General features: G+C 36.6%; 6 protein-coding genes across 22 annotated transcripts; 3 read left to right on the top strand and 3 right to left on the bottom strand.

Annotated features, from left to right (window-relative positions):
- Positions 1 to 278: 278 nt before the first annotated feature.
- On the top strand, positions 279 to 7041 carry LOC139775076 (uncharacterized). Of its 10 annotated transcripts, none has more exons than XM_071710803.1 (7): positions 279 to 455; positions 2903 to 3694; positions 3789 to 3995; positions 4075 to 4305; positions 4414 to 4673; positions 4825 to 5218; positions 5372 to 7041. In XM_071710803.1, exons 2-7 carry the CDS (start codon positions 2903 to 2905, stop codon positions 5630 to 5632), a joined length of 2145 nt encoding a protein of 714 aa, XP_071566904.1. In that variant the 5' UTR covers positions 279 to 455; the 3' UTR covers positions 5633 to 7041. The 10 variants fall into 10 exon arrangements, with proteins under 10 accessions (XP_071566904.1, XP_071566896.1, XP_071566902.1 ...); XM_071710795.1 differs by having other exon boundaries at positions 280 to 455; positions 2884 to 3694; XM_071710801.1 differs by lacking the exon at positions 279 to 455 and adding an exon at positions 519 to 665 and having other exon boundaries at positions 2884 to 3694.
- On the bottom strand, positions 5283 to 9376 carry LOC139775082 (bifunctional peptidase and (3S)-lysyl hydroxylase JMJD7-like). Of its 4 annotated transcripts, XR_011718727.1 has the most exons (6): positions 9236 to 9376; positions 7037 to 7516; positions 6353 to 6599; positions 6074 to 6267; positions 5608 to 5693; positions 5283 to 5539 (listed from the first exon to the last, which is right to left on the bottom strand). XR_011718727.1 is itself a non-coding variant. In XM_071710811.1 (5 exons), exons 1-4 carry the CDS (start codon positions 9297 to 9299, stop codon positions 6078 to 6080), a joined length of 981 nt encoding a protein of 326 aa, XP_071566912.1. In that variant the 5' UTR covers positions 9300 to 9376; the 3' UTR covers positions 5283 to 5693; positions 6074 to 6077. The 4 variants fall into 4 exon arrangements, 2 of the variants coding, with proteins under 2 accessions (XP_071566912.1, XP_071566911.1); XR_011718726.1 differs by having other exon boundaries at positions 5608 to 6267; XM_071710811.1 differs by having other exon boundaries at positions 5283 to 5693.
- LOC139775078 (prestin) lies at positions 9258 to 14236 on the top strand. 2 transcript variants are annotated; one of them, XM_071710805.1, is made up of 11 exons: positions 9258 to 9396; positions 9984 to 10161; positions 10249 to 10521; positions 10755 to 10936; positions 11026 to 11190; positions 11308 to 11412; positions 11497 to 11630; positions 11755 to 11917; positions 11995 to 12195; positions 12279 to 12527; positions 12597 to 14236. In XM_071710805.1, the coding sequence occupies exons 2-11, from the start codon at positions 10059 to 10061 to the stop codon at positions 13029 to 13031; spliced, it is 2010 nt and encodes a 669-aa protein (XP_071566906.1). In that variant the 5' UTR covers positions 9258 to 9396; positions 9984 to 10058; the 3' UTR covers positions 13032 to 14236. The 2 variants fall into 2 exon arrangements, with proteins under 2 accessions (XP_071566906.1, XP_071566907.1); XM_071710806.1 differs by lacking the exon at positions 9258 to 9396 and adding an exon at positions 9432 to 9573.
- Positions 13202 to 18717, bottom strand: Mpcp1 (Mitochondrial phosphate carrier protein 1). Its single transcript, XM_071710809.1, has 6 exons — positions 18571 to 18717; positions 18272 to 18448; positions 16435 to 16595; positions 15729 to 15965; positions 15341 to 15637; positions 13202 to 14587 (listed from the first exon to the last, which is right to left on the bottom strand). Exons 2-6 carry the CDS (start codon positions 18411 to 18413, stop codon positions 14360 to 14362), a joined length of 1065 nt encoding a protein of 354 aa, XP_071566910.1. The 5' UTR covers positions 18414 to 18448; positions 18571 to 18717; the 3' UTR covers positions 13202 to 14359.
- A 914-nt stretch (positions 18718 to 19631) lies between these two features.
- LOC139775063 (splicing regulator RBM11) lies at positions 19632 to 22191 on the top strand. Its single transcript, XM_071710757.1, has 2 exons — positions 19632 to 19915; positions 20715 to 22191. Exons 1-2 carry the CDS (start codon positions 19829 to 19831, stop codon positions 21315 to 21317), a joined length of 690 nt encoding a protein of 229 aa, XP_071566858.1. The 5' UTR covers positions 19632 to 19828; the 3' UTR covers positions 21318 to 22191.
- On the bottom strand, positions 22096 to 25885 carry LOC139775061 (glucose dehydrogenase [FAD, quinone]). 4 transcript variants are annotated; one of them, XM_071710750.1, is made up of 11 exons: positions 25444 to 25885; positions 24921 to 25120; positions 24740 to 24851; positions 24509 to 24565; positions 24320 to 24435; positions 24077 to 24244; positions 23813 to 23966; positions 23428 to 23591; positions 23124 to 23301; positions 22846 to 23050; positions 22096 to 22349 (listed from the first exon to the last, which is right to left on the bottom strand). In XM_071710750.1, the coding sequence occupies exons 1-11, from the start codon at positions 25595 to 25597 to the stop codon at positions 22142 to 22144; spliced, it is 1716 nt and encodes a 571-aa protein (XP_071566851.1). In that variant the 5' UTR covers positions 25598 to 25885; the 3' UTR covers positions 22096 to 22141. The 4 variants fall into 4 exon arrangements, with proteins under 4 accessions (XP_071566851.1, XP_071566850.1, XP_071566849.1 ...); XM_071710749.1 differs by having other exon boundaries at positions 24509 to 24643; positions 24740 to 24846; positions 24949 to 25120; positions 25444 to 25884; XM_071710748.1 differs by having other exon boundaries at positions 24509 to 24643; positions 25444 to 25883.
- Between the last annotated feature and the right edge of the window lie 63 nt (positions 25886 to 25948).

The following is a 25948-nucleotide window of genomic DNA, read 5'->3' as shown; positions in this document are numbered from 1 at the left end:
AGCGCCCACTTCTCATGCTGAAATATATAGTCACTTCCGTCCGCTTCGCTAACACCAAATGCTCTTTCCTGTTTCTCTTTTATATATACTCACATGCAAAATAAAGCGAATACGTGTAGAGTGTAGAGGAGTAAATTCATGAAATATGCGATATAACGGATATGCGTATCATTGCCGTTTTCGCGTTGGTCGATAAAGCTCGATTGGTCGATGTTTCCTGTCGATACGCTTCGCGCGACCGCCGGCCGCCCCGAGCTTCCGGTTGCGCGTGCGTACCAGCGCCGTAAAACTCCCGCGCTGGCCTGGCATCGCATCGCTCGCTCGCTTGGTGGAGAAGACAGGAGAGGCGACCTCGGACAATCGGCGTATCGACCGAGCACACATCCATCGAACCGTGTCGCCTATTAGTGACGTGCGTGCGGCGTGTTGCCCGCGATTTCGCGGAACAGCGACAGGTACGTTCGGCGATCGACGAGCATCAATAATCGATATCGAGCGCGCGGCTATCTTCGCGTCGTAATTCCGTGCGACGATAAACGCTCTCTCTTTCACGGCTACACACCTCCCTCCCTCCTATCCTCCCTTCCTCCCTCCCATCTTCTCTGTCGCCCGGGTTGGCCATATTGCTAGCCGTTGATAAATTCACGGGATTTTCATACCGACTGGTGAGTCAGTGAGTCTTGGCTGCTGAAGCTGAAGCTGTTCTCGGCGTCGCGCGGAACGTCGTCGTCGCGACGTATTCTCGTCCGTTCCGTCGGGCGTCGCGTTCCTCGACCGCCTCGACGCCCGACGCGCCCGGGCCCGGACAGTGCGGGACTATCGGCGATCGGAATTGCGCGCGCGAGACGCGAGACGGCGAGAAACCGCGAGGCGGCCGTGTTCGGACGCGTCGATCGACGTTGCACGTTGCACCTCGAGGCGCGACACGCGACACGCGACACGCGACCTTCGCCTCATCCAGCCTCATCTCCTCTCTCTCCTCACGCGATGTCCCTCAGCCTCAGATGTTTCGCGTTCGCGCCTTCCTGCGCCCACCGCCTCCCGCCCTCGACCCCAAGGCGCGACTTTGGCCTGCGAGCAGGAATTCGCGCACAAGTATCCGTCGGCACGTAGGACGCGCGACTTTTCCTTAGCATCGGTCAACAATTCCCTCGCCACTCGCCTCTCGCCACTCGCCACTCGCCAGAATGTATATGATGATGCGTCAATATGGTTCCACCGGTTTTCGCGCCGGATAAGCCGGATTTGTTTAGCCCTGGCACATTTATTAACTTTTCCGTCGCGGAGAAACTGGAGCTGAAAAACGCTACCGGGACTACCGGGAGCGGGAGCGGGAGAGGCAGCTACCAGTGCGCATCGTGTACGGCATAGTGCGGCGGATACGGGTTACGTTTGTTTCTTCGTAGGAATTGCTTAAATCGACGAAATTAATGGCAGTGAGGATATAATTGTCTAATTAAAAAACCATTCAGAATTAATTACGGATTTGAGGTTTCTTAAACTTAATTTATAAGCTGAGTCGAAAATAAAAAGTTTCTGTTGTAAGTAAAATTGAAATTTTCTCCATTTAAATGCACATGTAACGATAAGAAATAAACGAGATACGAATGAATATAAAAAGTGTAAAAAAAGAACCTCAAAGTTAATTGTTATACAGTTGCGTGCATAGATTTGTGTAGATTTTAGGACATTCTGCAAGTAACGTTATATATTGCACAATAATATCATGATCTACGTCTGTTATTATTTTTAGAACATGTAGCACAATGCTGCGCTGGATTATTTATTTTTATATTAGACCCGTTCGTTTTAGCTGAACTTGCACAGTTCATCTTTCCTCTTTTTCTCTCCAACGTGGGCAACGTGAAAAGAAAAAGAGGAAAGATGAACCGTCCAAGAAGTTTAGCTAAAACGAACAAGTCTATTGTCACTTTAGTGGTGATCGACTAGCTTTTGTAGTGAAATAGTAAGGGAGTATTCTGGTTCGAAAGATCATAAAAAAGGTGTATTTTTCAGGAATTTTTTATAGGGAAAAAAGCGAATAACGTTAATTTTTGCGTGTTCTTTTAGCCCTATTTTAAGAATATAAATATATACACCCTGTATTTTTATTTTTTAAATAACAAAAACGCTCTTTTTTATGTTACATCCTGATCATTAGGAGCTCGCAAGAAAAAATGCATATGAACGGTGTAAATGATGCTCTAACTGTTCTAGGTATCTGAAACACAAAAACCAAACATTTTCTTATTCAGGAGAAGTGTGGCTATCGTCTGAACTAGGGCTGCGGTCCACTTGACGCTACAAATGCTTTGAAGCGTTCTTCTTCTCCTTCTTTCTTCATTGAAAGCATTTGTAGCGTCAAGTGGACCGCAGCCTAGAACTAAACCAATATTTCCACTCTGGACAAATGGCGGCTTTTTATTGATATAAAATATTATAGTTTTCCGTCAAAAATTTGGTAGTATTTTATTAAAAGAAAAAACTAATAAACGTATAATATTTATTCTACTTCAGACGATAGCCACACTTCTCTTGAATAACAAAATTTTGGTTTTTGTGTTTGAGATATCTAGAACAGCCAGAATTATTTACACCGTCCATATGCGTTTTTTCTTGCGAGCTCCTAATGATCAGGATATAATATAAAAAAGAAGAGCGTTTTTGTTACTTAAAAAATAAAAATATATTCTTAAAATAAGACTAAAAGAACATACAAAGTTTAACGTTATTCGCTTTTTTGTTTCTCTACAAAAAATTCATGAAAAATACCTTTTTTACGACCTTACAAACCAGAATACCCCCTTAACCCGCTGTCACTTAGCCAATTGCTCTTATGACTAATAAAAATATAACATAGACGTTTGTGTGTTTACTTTTCAGACATAATCTTTATTTAAAGATGGAGTTGCCGTCGGAAATATTGGAGAGCTTAGGTATGGATAACAAGGATGTTATGGAGGTATTGAAAGATGGAAATGTTACGGAAGAGAACATTATATTCGAATCTGAAGTAACCGCCGAAGATTCCGAGGAGGCAGAAATAGAAGAGATCATAGAAATAATTGAAGAAGTCGAGGAGGAAGGTGAAGAGACACCGCCGGATGGTAATGCCTCGGATAAGGACAAGTTGGCGGATGCGCAGGACATTGAAACGGTTGAAAAGACAAAGAGAAATGACAAGGCGACTAGTAAAAACATAGAGCTTTATGGCTTCGACGAGGAGAACTCGATGTTTACTTCGCAATTTGAAAAGGAACCCGTCAAAAATGTAAAAAGTAGTACGCAGAAAACCACTAAGAAGCAAGTTATAAACTATGACGTTGATGAGGATTGGCAGGATGAGGAGCTGGAACGCGTCGATGGGTTGGACAATAATTCCGAAATGACGGCGAATCGCGCAAGCTCTTTGCGGACGCAAGCTGACAAGAAGCATGTAAATAATCAAACTATCCTGTTGCAATCAAACAGATTAGATTTAAAGATCCATATTGATTCTACGGGAAAAGTGGACAAATCTCGAATGGATGGAAATAAAGTAAACAATATCGAGGACGACAGTGAGTCGACTCAAGAGATAGTGAAAAATACAGAGAATAATCTGTTGTACACGGTGCTTGGAACAAAGAAGCAAGATGCTACCGCTAAGCAGCAGCAGCAGCAGCAAGAAAAGCTCAATGATCACTACGTCAAAGTTAGTATATCTGATCCAAGTATTGTAAATGGTCTTTTAATATTATTAACAAGCAATCACACACACACACACACACACACACACATTATTTTAGATGGAACGACTTGAAGCAAATACTATACCGGTTGAGGGTACCATTTACTACGAAGGCGACAACATGGAGACACTGTACGTAGCGCAAGCTATCGACGACAATGAACAATATCAATATGATAACACAACGATGGAGCAAGATGAGCAAATGTCTTGGGAGGTGCCGAATTCCGAGACCAATCAAAATCAAGAAGAAGACAGTTCTCAAGTATACGATATAACATTTACATTCGAAAAGTTTATTGAGACGTTATAAGTGGATATATTATATTTTTTTGCTTTTTCAGGATCAAATATTTTTGCACGAGGACGAAGACGGTCAATTATACTTCAAGGATGCTAGCGGAACTCTGCAACCGGTATATTTAACCGAGGATGGAAATTACGCGATTGCTGAAAGCAGCGATGACAATACCAATAAAGAATCGCAATCTAAATCACATCAGAACAACAGCACGGTCGAAGAGGAGTCTTTTATTTTACCCGATATAGATTCAAAGTCTGCTTCTAATAAACAGGTACGTTTTATATTGTATATCAATGAGCTTTACACACACGCACGCACACACACACACACATATATATACACAGATAGACAGTTTCTATTTATATTTATAATTCGCTAGACCACAAGTACGGTGTCGTCGTCGCTTCAAGATTTTGACAATGAAGACAATACTGTGACTATATCCCTGATAATATCGGAGGATGAGAATGGGCAAAAGAGAACTCAAGTCATTATACCAACAACAGACAATTTGAAGTGCGACATCTGTAATAAAAGCTTTAAAACATCTTTCCAATTACTGAGGCATAATAGACTAAAGCACGCTCGTGAAGAGGATATAACTACAAGAAACTTTCCTTGCGACTCGTGTCCTAAAAGGCGAGTCGAAATATTTAGTGAATGCACATATATATGCTTTGTATAATCTTATTTTTTATCTTTTTCTATCTTATTCTATCTATATTATTTTATTTAATAAAATTCTCAATAATTGGAATTGTCTTTATAAAGTCAAGTCCTTATTTTTTAGGTATCCAGATCAGGGTTCGCTCGCCCGCCATCGAAAGACTCACACCGGTGATCGACCGTTCCAGTGCTTGGAATGCCACAAAAATTTCCCTACATCCACGGCGCTACGTCGTCACTTGACGCTACACAATTCCCAATCGCGACCGCTTCCTTGCATTTACTGCGGTCGACGGTTTATGGATAAGACCAGTCTAGCGAAACACGAGGAGTCGCATATGCCTAACGAACAACGCAAGTACACGTGCGATATATGCCAGAAGACCTTCCACCACATAACCGACCTGAGTATGCACAAGAAGCATCACGATCCCGATAAGAAGTTCGATTGCGAAGTATGCGGTCGTGAGTTCAACAGATTGAACAATCTGCAGAGACACATGCTGGTACATCAACAAGTATGTAAACTATTTTACTCTGTAATCCCTCCTCTCTTCTTTATAGCATAGAAAAGAGAAAATATACCAAATGGTCACGTAACCTTATATTTCCTTGCGCGTTTACAATTTTTTTACTTGGATTTGTAAATGATTTTTCTTTCTCGCAAATAGCAACAGGGAGGAAATGAGGAGATACTTTCCTGCGATGTGTGCGGAATTACGTATAAATTCATGAGCTCATTAACGAGGCACATGGTGACCACGCATATGAATCCCGAGAAACTGCGACAGCAGGCGGAGGAGCAACGGAGAAAACGCGAGAACAGCTATCGGAAATACCTAGAAAACCGAAAGATGTACGAAACTCAGAATTATGGTACAAAGCGTTCAAAATACAATTTACTCACCGGAGATAACGACGAAACAGCCTGACTTAAATTTTCCTGTAGTTTCCTGGCAGTTTCGTAAAAATACAATAATAAGATTGTAATTTCTGTGAGAATAATAACGTATATTAGTAATATCTTTGTATCATTGATAAGACATGCATTTAATTTAATAAGTATATCAGCAACACATATAACTACGATGAGCACGTGTAAGTGTCTTGATTGGACATTATATTTAATTATATTACATTATGGACTAGTATATGATGTACTATAAGCCATTAAGTACATATACATATATGTACACGTGTACACACACACACACACACACACACAGAGGGAGGGAGGAGAGAGAGAGAGAGAGAAAAGATACAAGTACATAAGAATTAAGATTTCTTTAGTCTTTTGCATGCACCAAATGACTTAAAAATAAAATAGCATCGTCTGTACACACGAATGTTTGAAGCGTGCCTTAACCACTTACTCGTTTATTTGCACAATGTCTCGAGTGCTTTGAAGTAGGCATACTTGATATCGAATTCCATATCGTACCAATAATTAACGGATATGCAAGCGTGAGACTGTGTCACATGATGGAACCATAAGGATGGCAAGTACAATACATCTCCAGCTCTGAGTGTGACTTTCAAGCTATGTGTATTACGATATTCTGGAAATCTATAAGTAAAGTTTTCGTTTATCTTTAATCATTAAAATAAATGTCATTTTGAAAATAAAACTACTGCTGTGTATGTGACTGAACTTTTCATAGTTTGGATTTAGGGGATCCACACATATCCATGGCGTCGATGCGAGATTTGTGATTTCCTCGGAATTAGGTGTTCCATTAACTATGGATTTAATAATCCATTTTCCGGGTTCGCACTCCTTGTAAACGGCAGACGGATAATTTCGATATGGAATCCATGGCAGATCAGTGGGAGGATGTAAGATAAAGTTCTTTTCACCAGACACAACGCAATATATATTTTCATAAGGATCTTTGTGCACTACAAATTGTAAAAATACCTAGTTTAATCCAAATGTGTATTACTGATCTTTAGAATGAATAAGTACAAAATAAAATTGTGCAATTTACAAAATTCTTTAAATTATAAGAATGAAATTTCCATAACGATGATCATCTCATATCATTTAAATTCGAGATATCGAGATACTTTCATTTCAAGTGTTACTAAATAAAAGAAAACTTTACTTGGCACTCACAGTAAGAATATGTACAATAGTTTAATTCGAACGTGTGTTACCAATTTTTAAAATTAACTGTGTATACTTATAAAATTGTGTGAACAGAAATGCATTTTGCAAAATTGTCGAAATTATAAGAATGAGATTTACGTAACGATGATAATTTTGTATCATTTAGATCCGAGATATCGAAATATACTTTCAAGTATTTCTGTTACCAGGTAAAATAAAACTTTACTGGAAGTCACAGCTCTTTCGTCTCCCATCCAAAAATTCACAGCGTCAGGTTGCTTTCCAAACGCCTCGCTGGCCCATGATATCTCGGTTTCTGCATCTGGCCACAACTTGCGAAAGCTATGCATAAAATTTGAGTTTTGTTGCTGTATGTAAAATACACTGTTCTCCTTCGTGTTCTCCAACGTGTCGAGAAATGCTGATATCGTGAGTAGACGGTCCTCGGGCATTACGAAGAATTCTTTAGCGTCATCATCCCGTTCGGCTATCGCATCCGCATAGCCGTTCGGCGTTACGGCGACCGAAACCTTTTCGTCACCGATCACCTTGCGAAAATACGGTATAGACCATTTGCCCACGGCGGGCCAATGTTTTATTGCGCCTCTTATAACTAGTGGTACGTTCTTCGAGACGTACTCGCGGTAGAAAGCGAGCGGCGTAATCGAGTGCTCTATTTCCGCAACTTTGCTCTGCAAGTACAATTCTGCAATATAAGAAATTGTGATAAAATTAGTGCGTAACATGTATAAAGAATTAAATAATATATAATTATAATATAATGAATAATAAATTATAAAGAAATTCGTCCTATTGTTTACAATCATGCAAAACATTTTACTGTTTTTTTTTCACACAGGATGAAAGTCGTCACCGTAATATATCGTTTTAAAAATAAATTTTTGAGAACTGTCGCGCGTTTGTATTTTGTAATAGCTACCGCAATAGACTCTACGTTAATCATCAATATCTTTTTACTCATAATCGATACAACAAATTTCTTTTAAAGGCTGAAAATCCTAACAACATGCTTAATTTTGTGTGATTGCAATAAACTCTTCCAACACGTCACATATCGTTACAATGTACCAAAAAATACACTAAAACTGTTCTTTTTGCAATTATAAGTAATTAAGTGCAAATTTCTAAAAATTGTTATGTGATAGAGCAATTTGGCATATGGGATCATATTCAGCGTCCAAAAAACTATAAAAAACGATTATTCGATCGTTCTTGTGCTCGAAAAAAAGTAATTTGTTGAACATTGTTATTTATCGGTCTTGAAATACCCTTGGTGAAAAAAATTACTCATATTTTCTCAGAAATTTTCTAAGAATTTCTCATGTTTTAGATTTATGAAAAATTCTGGAAAAAATATGTAAAATTTTTCAAATACTTTCAGAAATAATTAGATGAGGATTCTCGAAATATTTCAGTATTATACATGTATAATTATAAACATTTCTGATGAATTGCACGGATTTTCTCATATATTTATTCAGATTTCTTGCAAAGATGTGTGTTGACAGGAAAAATCTGAAATATTTTATTATTTTGTCCGAATTTTTCTGAAAAACGTTCCAATTCAAATGAAAAATTCTGAGAAAGTCTTGAAATTTTCATAGAAATTTTGACTAATAATATAAAAAATTCTGAAATTTTTTTCCCCCAAGGACAGTCTCATTGGAATAGTAAATTTACATAATTAAATCGATAATCGATTTAACAATAATCTAACAAGTATCCTTTAAATTTAAAAAAACCTCCGCAAAGAATTGCGAAAACTATCATCGGTCAGGGTTCGAACCTGAACCTCCCTCCTAATTAACACTATAGAACTATCGGAGATATTTATTTCTACCGAAGAAATCGTAGAAAAGAAGAGAGAAAAAGAATTAATAAAATTAATCATTTATGTAATTTCTATAAAAGTCAGGAAAAATTTCAGAAATCAAGATGTTTGAAAAATGGGAGTAATAAATTATTAAAATGTCAAACGGGTCATTTTGACTCCTTTGGTAGTTCGTGTTAAACTAATTACTCCTTTCTTGTTAATTGTAACAAATTACTCCCTCCTTGTTAATTATAACGATAATTACATGATTCATCCTATTATAATTTGGAGGAGTCTCGGGGACTGCGTGTTCCCTATTTATAAACTTATTTAACATCGATATAAATTATATGTACATTAATATACTTGAATATACTAGAAACTAATATTTAAATCACAAATTACATTTTCGCTCGCATTACTGCACAGCGTTTCGTAAATGTTCAATTAGCAACTCGATTAGCAAACGACAATCGTGCAACCCATGTGGGTCGTGGGAGTTGATAGGTTAATCGAATGTCGAATGTGAGGTTAGCTCGCGCATCCTCCAGATTACTCCAGAAAACAGAAACAATTGAGATTGAGACAAACCTCTCGCCTCTCGCGACAGGTTGTGGCACGCCTCTCGGATTCTAGTTTCGACATTATTCGACATTATTCGAGATGAAGCGTGAAAGGGAATGTCGCCGCGGAACGTTTATTGACAAGTTGTCACCAACACCAACGTTGACAACAGCTGACGGCGGACGAATGTAGGTAATTGTAGGTTAGAATGGTTAGATTTGAATTGAGATATAACCGTGAATATTGTGTGCCAATCAATGCGTTTGGCTAATGGACCTTGTCCGACTATTAGTCACATGTTATTGAAGATCCCATTATCTCTTTGCTAAAGATCACAAGGAGAGAACATGTTTTAACATATAAATGTAAGTTTAGCTTCCTAGTAGATAACATGGATGAGATACAGCTTTTTAAAATGCTTATAATTTCAACCTGATTAAAATTTTATACACATTTTTATAAATAAACATGTATTATATAACATTAACAATAGCAATATACTTATACATTCGGTGCGTTTGGATAATATATTTTCTCTCTCTTTCTCTCTCTCTCTCTCTCTCTCTCTCTCGCTCGCACAATTTATTCGTATAATTATATGAATTTGTTTACTGAATTATTACAGATTTAATATAAAATATGATAGCGAAAAATTCTAGTCAAGACGTTATGCAATCATGAACGATGAAGGAGGAAATGTTGATTGTAGAGATATTTTATCTAGGATTGAAGATATTATATCAGCTATATGCGTATAATATTGATTTGATTGCAGATAGCGAATGTATAAAGCAAAAAAGATAATCACGGTTCTCACACTGAGCCTCGAGCTTGCGATTGCGGATCAGTCATGGACAAGGGCAATGCACTGTTGCAGATACACTTGGAAAGACCTCTCTACGAACACGAAACGCTGAATCAGAATTATGATTACGAGAAGCCAAAATCATCCTGTAAGTTGTAACAGCAAAGCGCGGACGCGTCCCCCGTGCTGTTTATACAAATATAAAATTTGTTTGTAATCGGTCATTTGTTTCCAGTGATGCGGGATGCAATGAACGGTGTTAAATCGAAGAACTGGCAGTCCTGCGTAGCGTCGACGGTACCGGTGATACGGTGGCTTAGCCGATACAATTGGAAGGAAGACATAGTACCCGATATCATTTCGGGTCTAACTGTGGCGATTATGCATATACCGCAGGGTATGGCCTACGCGCTCCTGGGAAATCTACCGCCGGTGGTTGGCATATACATGGCCTTCTTTCCCGTCTTGGTGTATTTCTTCCTCGGCACCTCCAAACACGTATCCATAGGTGAATACCGAAACGATAAGACAAAACGATGCAACGATTTTTAAGAATTTTGCGCTAAAGACAACTTCGAACTAACAAAGTCACGGAGATATATACCTTCTGCAGTTTACGATCCTCCCAGTTAATGTATATTCATTTCATTAACTTCCGTTGCAGAACAATTAGAAATAATACACCTTAATATGAACTTATTCGACAACCTTGAACAATGAAACATTCTTGGCACTCATCAGGAACTTTCGCCGTGGTTTGCCTAATGACCGGCAAAGTAGTAACGTTTTACTCGAGTCCACACGCGGGACACACGTTTGCGAATGCCTCGGATGCCGTTTCGCAAAATCTCGAGGATGTCGCATATGTATATACACCTATGCAGGTAGCAACGGCTGTGACACTAATGGTCGGGATATTTCAGGTAAACGCCTTGTTATCTTTGAAAGCGCTTGATCTCTCCGACGAGCGAGATCAAAAGGATATACGAAGAGATTTTTCTTATCATTGTAGATAATAATGTATACATTCCGATTGGGCATTGTGACAACGTTGCTGAGTGAAACTTTAGTCAACAGCTTTACGACAGCAGCTGCCGTTTACGTTTTAATATCTCAAATCAAGGATCTCCTTGGTTTAACACTGGCAAAGCAAAAAGGTTACTTTAAACTGATTTTTGTAAGTAAACATAAATTATATTTTTAGTATCGTAAATTATTTATCTACTTATATATTCGAATTATGAATTAGTATAATATATAGGAATAAAATATTATTCTTTTCCTTTAATTTCAGACTGTTATAGATATATTTAAGGAAATTAAAAACGTCAATATAGCTGCTACAATAGTATCAACTGTATCAATTGTTATTCTTGTTTTTAACAATGAATTTCTAAAGGTAAACAGCGTGTCAACTTAATGCGCTTTAGTTGAGCGTTCGTAAAAGCTAAAATGTATATGACGTGTTATTTATATTTCATAGCCAAGAGTGAACAAAAAATGCAGCATACCAATACCCATTGAACTTATTGCAGTGATTGGTGGGACATTAGTCTCTCGTTATTGCGACTTACCAAAGATTTATAATATCGAAACTGTCGGACATATTCCCACGGGGTACGTAAATATCGTTTTATCATCCTCTCTTAATATTTGCAAAAATTCTATATATTATACTTAAAAATGTAGATACCATTAAACTATATCTTTACTATAATATTAAAACATATCTTTTAAATAGACTTCCTAAGCCAGAGGTGCCAAGTTTTGAATTGTTACCTTTAGTGTTGGTCGATAGTATTGCGATAACCATGGTTTCGTATACCATCACCATATCAATGGCATTAATATTCGCGCAAAAGCTCAACTACGAGATAGATTCGAATCAGGAACTTTTTGCAATGGTGAGACACTGATATCCTGACTGAATTATCGTATTGATTTTCGATTAATAATCTCCGGCGAATTATTCTATTTGCAGGGCTTTAGTAACATAATGGGTTCCTTCTTTTCGTGTATGCCAATATCGGCATCCTTGAGTAGATCCCTCATTCAGCAAACCGTCGGGGGACGTACACAGATAGCGAGCATTGTGTCCTGCTTATTACTGCTCATTATACTTTTGTGGATTGGACCATTTTTTGAGCTTCTACCGAGATGTGTCTTGGCCTCCATAATAGTTGTACGTGTAAAAATATATCCTAGAAAAAAAAATCTCGTGTAACTATTGAAAAAGCATATCATTCCTAAAGACCTTTTGTACAGGTAGCATTAAAAGGAATGTTTCAACAAGCCAATCAGCTCGTTAAATTTTGGAAACTGAGCAAGGCCGACGCTATAATTTGGATCGTAACATTTCTCGTCGTGACACTGATAAGTATCGACGTCGGATTACTCGCGGGATTGCTCGTGTCCCTGATTATGATTCTACTGCAAGTTATTCGGCCTTACACATGTCTGTTGGGTCACATACCACATACAGATCTGTACTTAGACATGGGTAGATACAAAGCGGTAAGGCTTACTAAAATAAATCGGAAAACACGAGCTATCAATCAGCTTTTATATTGTTCCTTGTTTCAGGCAATAGAGATACATGGGATAAAAATATTTCATTATTGCGGGACTTTGAATTTTGCCAATAACAGCTACTTCAAGTCTCTCGTATACAGACTCGTAGGAGTGTGTCCGCAAAAAATTATCAAGTACAGAAAATTGACCGAGGAGGGTCGTTTCTTGGAGGAGAAAAATTCTAGGGGGACGTGCGAATTGCAGTGTATAATAATGGATATGAGCGCGTTGAGTTATATCGATCCTAGTAGCGTTCAGGTATTGCATGTAATCGTAGAGGAATTCACGCGGGTGAATATCGAGTTTTATTTTGTCAATTGTCCTAGTCCTATTTTCGAAACGATCAAGAAATGTCATCTATATGTCTATGGGACGATGTCATTGAAAATCTTTGCAACTATACAAGATGCCATCGTTTATTTTCAAAATGAGATCACCTCAAGATAATAGAAAATAGTTTTCTATTGTCATTGTTATGGCGTATATATTTGTTATATAACTATTAATGTGTGTGATGGAGGAATGAATATGCAATTGCATTTCACACTATTTTTTCTCTATGATATTACGTCTTTGCAAGATACTTATATTGTTCGTGAAAATGATACACAAGCGTATAAGAATTATATTTTTTACTTGCTGTTAATATTTTACAATACAGCACAAGATGCATTGTGTCACATTATGCAATCGATAGATTCTGCATTGAAATGTAAGTGATATAAATGTACTTTACAATGGATATTATATCCACCAACGTTGTACTTACAATTAGAAGTGAGAACTTTTTCTCGCGCTGTATGTTGAAGTTAAATTTTTGTTCTCATATGCCATCACATCGGTTCAATAATATACATCGATAACATATATCAAAAATTCTTTTTTTATTATTCTGCATTAAAGTAAATGCACATATAATTCAATTTGTCCTACATTTTGTTCACAATAAAAATAAATTTTATTTATCGATTAACATTTACAGTTATTTATTAACTCAGCGAACCTGAAAAGAGCTTCCGGTATTTTGTGGATCTATATTACTGAACGTGCGTGAGGAACATGTAAAAATATTAATTTATTTCGATGTACATAAAGTATACGAAAAAAAATTCACATAATTTTTGACATTGTAGTTCAATATGGTTGCAATAAGGAAATGAGAAAGCTTTACTAAAGTCCGTATCAGACTGCGGATTGGGATTGAGATTGGATTGAAATTTAATTAAATTTCAATCCAATCTCAGTCCCAATCCGTAGTCTGATACGGGCTTAAGTTATTGATATATCTTGTAAAAATGTTACATTCTCTGCGTTATACGTTCGACTCGATTGTTGTATTGTTAATCGTCGTTATAGCTTGGAAAGAGGAGAAATATTAAGCAATATAGCGTGTGATTGAGTAATCGACCTGTTTATTTACAGCGATCACCCTATGTACAATGTGACAGCTCGCGGGTAACCCGTTACTGTTACGAGTTAAATTTACTGTGCCTCCGATAATTATGGAACCGGCACAATTAGTATCCTATATATCTCCTATTTGTAAGACACAATTCTTTTCTCTAATCTTGCGGCAGTGCTGCCCGTCGACGCTGTTGTATAATGCTGCAGAATAAATATTCCAAAATAAAATACACATTCGTTCAACAACACACGATATCTGCATTGTTGCGAAAGATCTGAAATTGAAATTGCTTTATACGCTTCTTTTTCTAAATCCATGATCGAGCGAGACGATCAGGTCGGCGACGTAAACGCATCCGTCACAGCTGCGCTTATGCCAGGCCGTGTTTCTTCTTGAGAGATTCTGGCATCTCGGGCGGTGGCGGACGTGGCATGCGCATCCAGACTTTGACGGCGTCATAGATGAACCATTGCGCCGCAGTCAGGGTACCGATCATGATGATTCTCGGTCCCAGACCCTTCCACATCCCACCGAAACCGAGCTTCTTCAGGACTTCGCCGGCAGATGCTCCCTTCTCCTGATTCAACTTCGACACCACCTGACCAGACATTTATATTGTATAAATTCAAAATGTTGGGAATTTTCAACTATGAGATTTACTGATTGTAAATCGAGAGATGCGATAAAACAGAAGCGGACGCGAATCGTGCATCTACACGAGATCTATTTGTCCAAGTACCTATTTTAATCGTATCTCGTAAAACCTGGAAGGATCTAGTTTCTAACTTAACCCTTTATGTTCTTCATTTTAATGGATATTTCAATAGTTAGAATCTTGAGATATTACACTTAACAATTATTTAGCTAATTTTATTTTTATACAGGTTTACGTATATTAAAAGACTAAAAATTTTAAATAATCACCTTTCTTAAGATAGTACTAAAACTAACATTTTATGATTGATGTGCGATAGAAAAAACTGATTTAATGTAAAAAAAAATCATTTTCCAAGTTTTCAGTGTTTTTCACAATTTTTTACATTTCCAGAGAGATTTGGACAAACTTTCAAAGAGAACAGTAGAACAAAACTTTTTTTTCTCATAGCCGAAGACTTGATCTTTGAAACGAGATTACACATTACCTCAATACATTATTCCCAAGGAAAGTTATGAATTTTTTAAATATGTAATACATTTAAATCTATATATATATATATATATATATATATATATATATATATATATATCAAGAGAACATAAAAGGTTGATAGCTAGGGTCAAAGTTTCTTAATTTTCGTTGCCCTGTTTTTTATTATGAGTGAATGGAGATATATGTTATAATAAAATTTACCGTGTCGGCAGGATGAGATACAATGGCGCAAAATACACCGGCGATGTATCCGGCTGCAAACGTGACCAGCAATTGTTCACCTTTACTGCAGTCTGCCCTAGGCTTGGGCACTATGTGTTTATAGAGAATTTCGACAGTGCGCTCGAAGCAGGCGAATTTCATCATCGTATATGGGATCTGGCGCAGCCACAGCGGCACTAAGCCCTTGTAGAAACCGTTAAGACCCTCCTCCGCAAACATCTTTGGTACTGCTTGTCGTAAAGTATTAGCGTACCCCGGGGTAGTCTGTATCTTGACCTGCGATTTAAAAATAAGTTTGTCGCAAGGAATAGTGTCGAGACTAAAATTGGAATATTATTATGATATAGAAATATTGATGACCGATTACCTTGGCGGCTTCAAACGGTGCCAAGCCAATATCAGCAAAGAATTCTGCTGAAGCCGATGATATCAAGTACAAAGAGGTTCTATATTCGTAAGAGAGTTCCTCACCCGCCAGCGCCGCGTATTGAACCTTGAAAACTTCGTAAAGACCAAATTTGAACATTCCCTGGATCGAGTAACCGAAGAAAGTGGGCGCCCAGCCTCTCACCAATCCCCGAGTGCCATCCTCGGCTAAAGTTACCTATAACGAGCAAAATGCACAATAATAATAAACTCTCTTATATCCGATCAAACTATCTTTATTTAATCAAATAATGAGTTTGGACTCTCGAAATTAAAAAATTGATAAAAGGATGGCTATGAGAGTCAGACGCAGTTATCGGTGCGTAAATGATCAAATTCACTGATTTATTTCCAGTGTATACATTCGGGATAGCCAGTTTGATCGAATATAAAAGTTCATTATTGTTAGTTATTTACTGAAGCAAAGTCTTATGTTTGGTTTTAAAGTCCACAATAAATATCATTACATCTATCATACAATATCACATTATATTCATAGACATCCGAGAGAGAGAGAGAGAGAGAGAGAGAGAGAGAGAGAGAGAGAGAGAGAGAGAGAGAGAGAGAGAGAAAGAGAGAGAGAGGGGGGAGGGGGAGGGGAAGGGAGAGGGAGAGAGAAAGAGTAAATAATTAGTAAGAATAGTTACTCGGAATCCGTTGAACACCGATTTGTATTTCTGCGAGTCCACTTGAATTCGGCATTTGACTAAATCTAAGGGCGTGATGCCGGTGTGAGTGATGCCGCAGGACAGAATGCCTCCGAGACCGCATAGCAAGAAATAGTGATTCGATCCAAACTCGCAACTATCTGTAAGTATATGAAACAACATCGAATGACTTTTCCTATGAATTTTTTCTAAAAATAATGCGATGCATTTCCAGTAGACTGTTAACTTTTTGACAACTTCGAAGTTAACTTCGAAGGTAATCGAGGCATTAACTTCGAACCTTCGAACTTTAAGGTATCTTTGAAGCTTCGAAGAAGAGACATAAATGCATCATTAGAAATTTTATTCGGATTTTGTCTTGTAATTTTATAAATGTGTGCATATTGCGGTATACTGTTACTATTATATTAAATTAATAACTGCATAATTTTGATTCTTCGAAGCTTCGAAGTTTGAATGTCGAAGCCTTTGAAGCAAATCATCAGCCCTAATTTCTAGCATACCGTCGCGTCGTGGATCAATAAACTGCTTTGATGATTAACGATCTAAAAATTTATATTCTAAAATTTAGGAAAAGTCACTTCTCTACCGAGAGTTTCGCAAGCGTTTCAGAGGCTTCTTTCGATCAGCTGATCGATCTCGAGCGTTTTTCTGGCGCGGACTCGACTGACGCGGATTCGACCGAATTCGCTCCCCTCTCGCTCGCGTTCGATCTATAAAAGAGAAATGCATGCTCGATCGCGTTTCTCGGTCACGATCAACATAGGGCGAATGACATCCGAGCGAATTATTTCTACTCGGCCATCGTCCAAGGTTGAGGGAGGCGAGTTCTGTAACGTCGATATATACATATACATATATATATATATATATATGAGACAAAATGGCCGCGCCTTACGCAACCTGCGGCCTGCAGCCTACGGCGCGTGCACAAGTTTAAATCCAAGGGTTGAATCCTCCTGCCACACACGCGAAGCGTTTAGATCTGTCATTCGAAGATTATGCAATTTATAATTTATTTTTTAACGTAGGAATTCAATATGTACACTTTGCACACATGCATACATACATACATACATATACAGACGCACGCACGTGACATGCTCGATGATCAAACGTCAGTTTGATTTCGAACTTGAAGTTTTGCAGTTATATAATTAACGTGCTATAATCTCGACCGCGAGAATCGTATACTTCTATTCCTTGAGAGCAATCTCAATCGAATATCGATTAACTTAACCAATGGTTAATTTAGCAATATTATCTTGTTAAAATGGACGGAATACCAAGTATTAGAGAGGACGAATTACAAACAATTTTACCTGAATTCTGCTGGTTGAATTAATCTCGGTATTCTGATCGAAATCGCCTCCGTATTATTTAATTTAAAGCCCTCGAGAAAATGGAGAGCATCGAGCGATCGAGCGGCCTGCAAACCCTAGTTTCACGATGGAACGAACGACATTTGTTCACATTTCGTATGACGTTCAATCACAATCACAGGTAATTATTCAATCACAATCACATTTCGGGTTATGTAACGCGACTGTCAGATTATAAAAAAAATGGCGTGTGGATCTCTCATCACATAAACGAGACACGACATGTCTCGTACAAAAGATGAAGATGGAAAATACCTGGGACGTCAATAACTAATCCCATAAGAAGGCGCAAGATCATCCGGCTCGTGGGATTAATCCCTCGTGGGTCAAAATCAGGCGCAAGCTGTATAACAACCTTTCGAATGGGAAGAGTCGTTCGATCGCTCGTCTTACTCACGATAAAATCAGATACGGATTTGGTAATCGTTACTGACCACCCTCCTCGACGGAGGCGGCGGCGATGTTGCGATTTGGCACGAGCGGCCGAGCACCGTTCTCCAGCGCCTGGCATTTGGCCGTCGTGAACGGCGACGAGAACGGATTCATTTTCGCTGCTTCCTGCATCCAGGACAACATTGTGGCGTTGGCGTTCCCGCTACTCGCGTTCACACCTGGGGCAAAAGGCAAAAGCATTCTGTTCAATTCAACTATTTGGAATAAAACGCGAGCGAGGATTCTTTTTTTTCTTTTTTTTTCCCCGTCAGTACATGTAAGTAGATTTCGAATACGGCACCTGCTATGTAAGATTACCCTCGTCACCCGGAAACCCGCGGAAGAGTGACAGAGGGCAGAGGCTACCGCAGCCCGCAGCGAAGTCTCCTGCAAATCTTGAAACTAGTCCAATGACGGGCATAGAGCCATAATGTTACAGATAGAAATCCTCTGTGACTCCTGCACGGGTGCCATGGGTCGCACAAAATACGATGTTTTGATTGGTCGTGACGGATGACGCGACGCGTGACGCGCTCAGTGGAAACTCTGCCTAATGCTGGGTCTACAATGGGAGTCGCAAAGTCGTGAGTCGCAAGAATTGACCAATCACAGTCGATTATTCTCCTCAAATTCGATTGTGATTGGTCAATTCTTGCGACTCACGACTTTGCGACTCGCATTGTAGACCTAGCATTATGCGAGGTCTACAATGCGAGTCACAAGTCGTGAGTCGCAAGAAATTGACGAATCGCAATCGAATTTGAGGAGAATAATCAACTGTGATTGGTCAACCTCCCACGATCCACGACCTACGACTCGCATTGTAGACCCCGCATTAAGGCCCGGTCTACAATGGATGTTGTAGGTCGTAAGTCGTAAGAATTGGCCAATCACAGTTAATTATTCTTCGACCGCAAGAAGAATAGCCTTAATAGAATAGCCTTAAGGCCGGTATTCATAGTCGGTTCTTATATTTAAGACCATCTTAAGTACAATCTTAAGATGTCATTAACTAATCACAGAGCCGTATTAGCATCTTAAGGGCCCGGACACACACCTTTTCGTAACAGTAACAGTAAAGTTTCGACCAATCGCGTTGCTTGAATCGGGAACGTACGGCCGTAGTTAACTACTAGTTAAGCTAACTGGCCACTGTGAAACTGGGCCTAAGAGCGTAGTTCTGGAACGCAGCCTAAATAATTACTAAATAATTACTAAACTGCTTCTTGCTGTTGCCTACTGCTACATATTTCACTGCCCATGAAAACTCACCTTTATACTGTCCAGTGGCCATTATCTAGGATTCTATCTATATATTTTACGTTTATGCTTGCGTCGCGTATGTAAGTATGTATTCCTCCATCGTATTCCATATTCCATACTCCATAGTCCATACTGCTGTTATAGGTCGATGGTGAAATATCATCCGCAACCATAATTTTTAGGAATTTCTATAGAAATAGAAAGAAAAAAGAAAGAGTGAAAAAAAGCAATACTGACTCTTTTGTAAAAAGAAAATTCGTAATAAAAACAAAGAAATAGAAAACAAAATTTTGCTAATGATGGACGAGGATGCACGTACACTTTATTGCGGGAATCTAAGTGAAAAAGTCACAGAGGATATTCTCTATGAGTTATTTCTACAAGTTAGTACAATTAATATATTCAGCAGTTAGGCCCGTACTCTGGACGCGCATTTATCGATAAAAGTGCGTTAAACGTTCAGAATACGGGCCTTAGTATATGATAATAATAATAATTTAGAAGTTATAACAATATAGATATTTACAAGAGCAATTGGTCTTTTACATATGTAAACTTTACGTTTATATATGTACAACAAGTTTATCAAAGACAGATATTTTGATTTTTATTGCAAATTTGATCAATAGAAGAGTTACTGATTTAATGCAGATTTTGCCAAAGCATGCAATGTTATTAGCAAAAAATATCTGCAAGAAATGCAGCAAAATTTTGCAGTAATGGCAAAAATCAGACATCTGTAGATTCTGTTCAACCTTTCTGTCCTTTCTGTCTATGAGGTACTTGTATTATGTTTGCGAAACTGTCAGCAAGATATAAGATTAATACAGACACAATTAATACCAATCTACTGCAATTTGCATAAAAAAGCACAAATACTAGAACTTTCAAAAACATCTATATGTAACTTAATATATATAAAATATATATAGCATGTATCATGTACACATACTTTTTTACATATAAATGGATAATGATTTATTCATTTACACATATCCATACGTATGTGTGTATATGGGAGAAAAGAGAGAGAGAAAGAGGATCATATTTCATACATATTATAAGTGTATAAAATTATAAACACAAGTTTGTAAATATGAAAAGATTTGCTGTTTCTGAAAATATAAAACTATCGAGTATAAATATATGTAATAGTTAATGTAAATATTTTTGTAATTGTAGGGAGGTCCTGTACAAAAAATAACCATTCCCAAAGATCGCGACGGTAAGCAGAGAACGTATGGATTTATCACGTACAAACACACACGTTCTGTGGAATATGCTTTGCATCTGTTTGACGGTACAACACTGTATAATCGTACTCTTAATATGAAACTGAGGAATAACACAGAGTCGCAACAAGCAGAACAATCATTGAATCCTGTTCGCAATATGAATCATATGTTGGAACTGGGTCAACAAATGATCTTAGGAAATTATCCATCACAGAGTAACGCCATGTTTGGTATAAATATTTCACAGGACGGTCTAACATATTCAAGGCAGTTAGACACAAATTCTGGTAATGATGATAGAATTAGAAGAAATCATCCTTATCAAAGGAACAGAGATAGGAAACAGGAGAGAGACAGAGATAGAAATCAAGAGAGAGACAGAAATCGAGAGAGAAACAGAGATAGAACAAGGGAGAAAGATAGGGGAAGAAGCAGAGAACAAAATCATAATGATCATCACAGAGATGAAAGATTATATTACAATAGAGATAATAATTATCGTTTTAATGACTTTCGATATAATGATAATAGAAAAAGAAGGACTTATTGATAATAATTATTTTGCGATTAGTTGCTAAAATTAGACTTTCAGTCGATTTATACAGGGAATGAGCAGATTTAACTATCGTTCCATTTTATTCTTTATGTTTATTCTGTAATAAATATGTATCTCGATATTATTTTGTTAGCAACGGTTATAATGTTCACAATTTATATTATATATATATATATATATATATAAATTATATATATTTATGTATATGTGTATATATATACATCCAATATATGTATATTATATATTCATTTGTTCGAAAAGAAAGTAATAACAAGTCAATATCTCAGGAACTGTTTAAGACGAATTGAAAAAGATTCTTAGTAGTAGTTTAATGACTAAAAAAATGCATTATTTATAACTTTTTGAAAATTGTGATTTCTATTATTATACATTAATATTTTCACAATGGAAAAAAGCATATATTCTTTAATAAAAAATACCCCTGATCTCTCTGGCGCGAGATTTAAAAAGCTAATGTCATCTGTGTAAAAGATGACATTATTTCTTATCATTACACGCATTCTCCCCTCCCCATGTACATAGAGGCGGTTTTTACGTAATGCTAAGGGAATCTAAATTTATGTACTATAAATAAACGCAAATCACAAAATTATTTCTTAAGAAAGATAAAAAAAATATGCTGTTGACATTAAGTTATAGAGAGAGAGGAAAAGAAAATTCTGTCTCTTATACTATATTGATGAATGTATCCATCATTAGATCGATGACGATCAATTTTCATATGTATATTAGAATATCAATACTAATGAACTATTCAGTTAGTTGTAAGTTTTATTGACATATTTACACGTGATATTTCACATATTACTACAAACATTAAATACATAACAAACATTATACGACTTAAGCTGTTTTTGTATGTTTCTTCTTTCTTCTGCTTTCTTATTTTTAAAAATACAGGCAGCCTTTTGCGCCAATGCAATCACAGGTGCGTTGATATTTCCGCTTGGTAGCGACGGAAGAACTGATGCGTCCACGACATACAAATTTCTCATATTGTTAACTCTGTAATGGATATAAAAGTAGCATACACACATATATACATATAAAACAGAACTTTTAATTATATAAAACAATTTAAAGACTTCAAGATTGGAGAATTAATATGAGCTGAATGCAAACTGCATAATAAAAATACAATAAAATAAAAAAATTGAAAGTAAATTAAAAGAACAAAAAATTTTTTTAAATTTTTGTTTTAGACAATCTATCATCTTATTAATTACATCACTTTGCTAAGAATTCTATACTAATTTCCTTATAACTTTTCTATACTAATTTCTTTATAACTTTTGATTCTAAAATGTTCTCTATAGATTTTTTTAAATAATAATCTAAGATATAAAGATTAAAATTTTCCAATTAAAAATATCAAAGAAGTATCCTTGTTTGCTTTATCAGCCTTCATTTATGAAAGCATGCATTTTTATTGTGTATCTCTCCTTTGCATTCAATTCATGTTAATATTTTGCTTTTTTTTAAGCTATAATTTCATAATTACTTAAATGACATATCAACAACGTCGCCAATGCGACATGTACCAACTGGATGGTAAGAGGTCAGTGTTAAATGCTGTATATAACATTTCCAATACTTCCTGGTGTCAAATATATGATCCTCGCAACCAGGGAAAGACTTTCTATTGAGAGATGCACCATGAGCTCTCAATACGCTCGTGTTCAAGAGTTTCTTTATAAAATACAAGCCTAAACATTCATACTATTACGTAAAATGTTACATTTGTGTAAATGTTTAGTGTACCATCAGCGTTTTAATTACCTTCTATGAGAGTGTCAATATCATCCTCATGTGATAAATATTTTGGATCAATTAACAGATCGTGAAAGGGATCGCTGCTTTGCAATCGTAATTCCCCAGTGCTTTTAGGATGTAATAAGACAGGTGCAATCGTTACTGTATTTTGGTCTGAAAGCGGAGCAAAATATTTGTTATAAACCTAGAAGAAAACATTTGATGAATTAAAAACTTCTCCCCTTTAAAAAAATGCGCGCGTACTCTTTTTAACTTTAATTTATAATTTATATTATGTGTGTTTATTTTTATTCAGCTATATAGTTTCTACCTCATCAGAAATTCCCATTGCTTTTTTGGAAATAAGACCATTGTCTTTTGATGCTCCAAAAGGTAGTACCATTAACTGCAAATCTGGGGGTACTGCGGACTTATTTGCATGTAAAGGACTATGAAATGTCCCTAATACTTCTACTCCCGATGATGTCCATGGTCCTTATAAATAAATTAATAAATTGTCCTTATAACACATTAAGAATGACGATATAGACATGGTTATCGAAAATTTTTTATAATCATACCACTTTACCCGCTATATCTATTAGTTGCTCCATAATACAAAAAAAACAAAAAAATTAATGTTGCTCTTGAAGCAAGTATGGCAAGTGTATTTGCATGCATAGCTTTGATACGATTGTATTAATGTATTATTTTACCTTTCCCAAAGAAAAAATAATTGAGGGCTGACATAGGATTAAAGATATCAGAAAGATTCAATCCAAGATTCGCGTTAACCACAATCAAGTCGAGACCGGTTAATATATGATCCATCAAGGTTTGACCAACTGGCAGATCATTGATCACGCTAATCTAAATAGCACAATAATAGTTATTTGATTAAAAGAACAAAATTAATGTATTCATCTTCGCATTCCAAAAAATAGGCCTAGATTTAGAATTAATAATCAAAGATTACTTACACCGAATTTCTCCAAGTGCTTCTTTGGTCCAATTCCAGACAACATTAACAATTTTGGACTCTCGATTACACCAGCACTTGAAATAATTCCTTTTTTCGCTATTGCCGTATATTTACTACCGAATCTAACAAATTCAATCCCCTCAGCTTTATCCAAGTTCACTAATATCTTCAACATATGGTTAAAGTAAAATACTGCCTTATATTTGTTATACATGCTAAAAAGTTATTCGGACGAACTTACCTTAGTGGCGCGCGCGTGAGTAAGTACAGTCAGAGCAGGATTAGGCTTTTTATACAGTATCTTGTCCGAACTCCATCTTCTGCCATTCTCCATTGTCAATTGAGCTTTCATAAAACCTTAGACAATGAATATTATTATAGATACACAATTATATGAGCAATTAAAATTTTATGAAAAAAAATTAGATACCTGTGTCCAATTGTAAGTTTATGTTGCTCACATTATGATTCAGTTCCTTTATTGCCTCTAAAATTATATCAGCAAAATCAGTGTTCCATCTTAATTCGCTGATACTGATTGATTCGTCATTTTTCGCAACTGATTCTAAGATATTCGTACAGATAAAAAAATTAAAGCACAGTTTAAATAAACCTCCTAGATTTATTTTATATAAATTAGTAACATGGATCTTGTGTATACCAGCAAAATCTGGAAACCATTTTTCATAGTCCAGCTGATGTCCCAATACATAAGCCATATAATTTAGATGGCTTGAGCCTCCGAGAATTTTACCTCTAGGCCATCTGCTTTGCTAGGAAAAACATTTTTATGATAATGTGTATATTAGAATTTTTTTGTAAGCATACAAGTATATATTTACATTGTTGATTAAGCCTTTACATGCATACTCTTGGGAAACGGTGACGTATTGCCAATCGTAAACAGTGTTTTGAATCAATGGTCCCAAGAGTGGTATGTCAAGAAAGGATGGAGCGGTACCACCCGCTTCTAACAACAATACGCTATGTTTATCCTCCGCTAAATGCGTTGCCAGAATCGAGCCAGCACTACCAGCACCAACTGGAAGTCAACAAATACAAAAAATAATAATAATAATAATAACATTGCTTTTGGAGCAAAATAGTTGAAATAGAAAGACAATTTTGTTCAAATTAAAGCAATTTTGTTTGATCAAAATAAGGAAAAAATATAGATAGAATAATTTTTTAATAAATTAAAATTTCTGATTTAAGAGTATTTCATATTCGATATTTGGAGATATTATTATCATTATAGTAAGAAGCTATAAAGAAGTTTATCGGACAAAATATATATATTTTTTTATTTGCTTGTGTCATCATTTTATTCTGTTTTAACTTAATTAGTATATAAATGTAGTTTACCAATAATATAATCATATTGCTGCATATCTTGAACATCGTTGAAGAACCATTGAAAATACATATCCAATATAAATACAAAATGAAGATAAGAAAAAAATAGCGTTATCACTGTGCTAATAAGCACGAGCAATAATAATTTTATAAAACCAAGCATCTCCTTTATCTAAATTCCTTTGTCTTCATCGATTCGCTGTCACTTAAACAATATTTCTTTTTTTTTGTAATTCTAAATTTCAGTCCTTATTAGAGCAAAGTATTACAATTAACACATTCGTTGGTATGTAAATGTCTATCCAGCAGACCATTGCAGACCACCGACATATACTACTGGACTGCGCATATGTATGTGTATGTACCACGTGAAAATCGGTCCGCGTCATAGAACAGGATAGAGCGCATGTGCGGCCAATATCTATCTCTTTCTATTCAACACTGTAATATTGGTTGAAAAGAGACAGAGATTGGCCGCACATGCGCTCCATCCTTTTCTATGACGCGGACCATT

The sequence above is a fragment of the Temnothorax nylanderi genome, unplaced genomic scaffold (genome assembly GCF_030848795.1).
Source record: "Temnothorax nylanderi isolate EJ_2023f unplaced genomic scaffold, tnyl_v1.0 TNYL_tig0091_pilon, whole genome shotgun sequence".
NCBI classification, from domain to species: Eukaryota; Metazoa; Arthropoda; class Insecta; order Hymenoptera; family Formicidae; genus Temnothorax; species Temnothorax nylanderi.
Note: the sequence above shows the minus strand (reverse complement) of the source record. Positions and strands in the feature narration are given on the sequence as shown.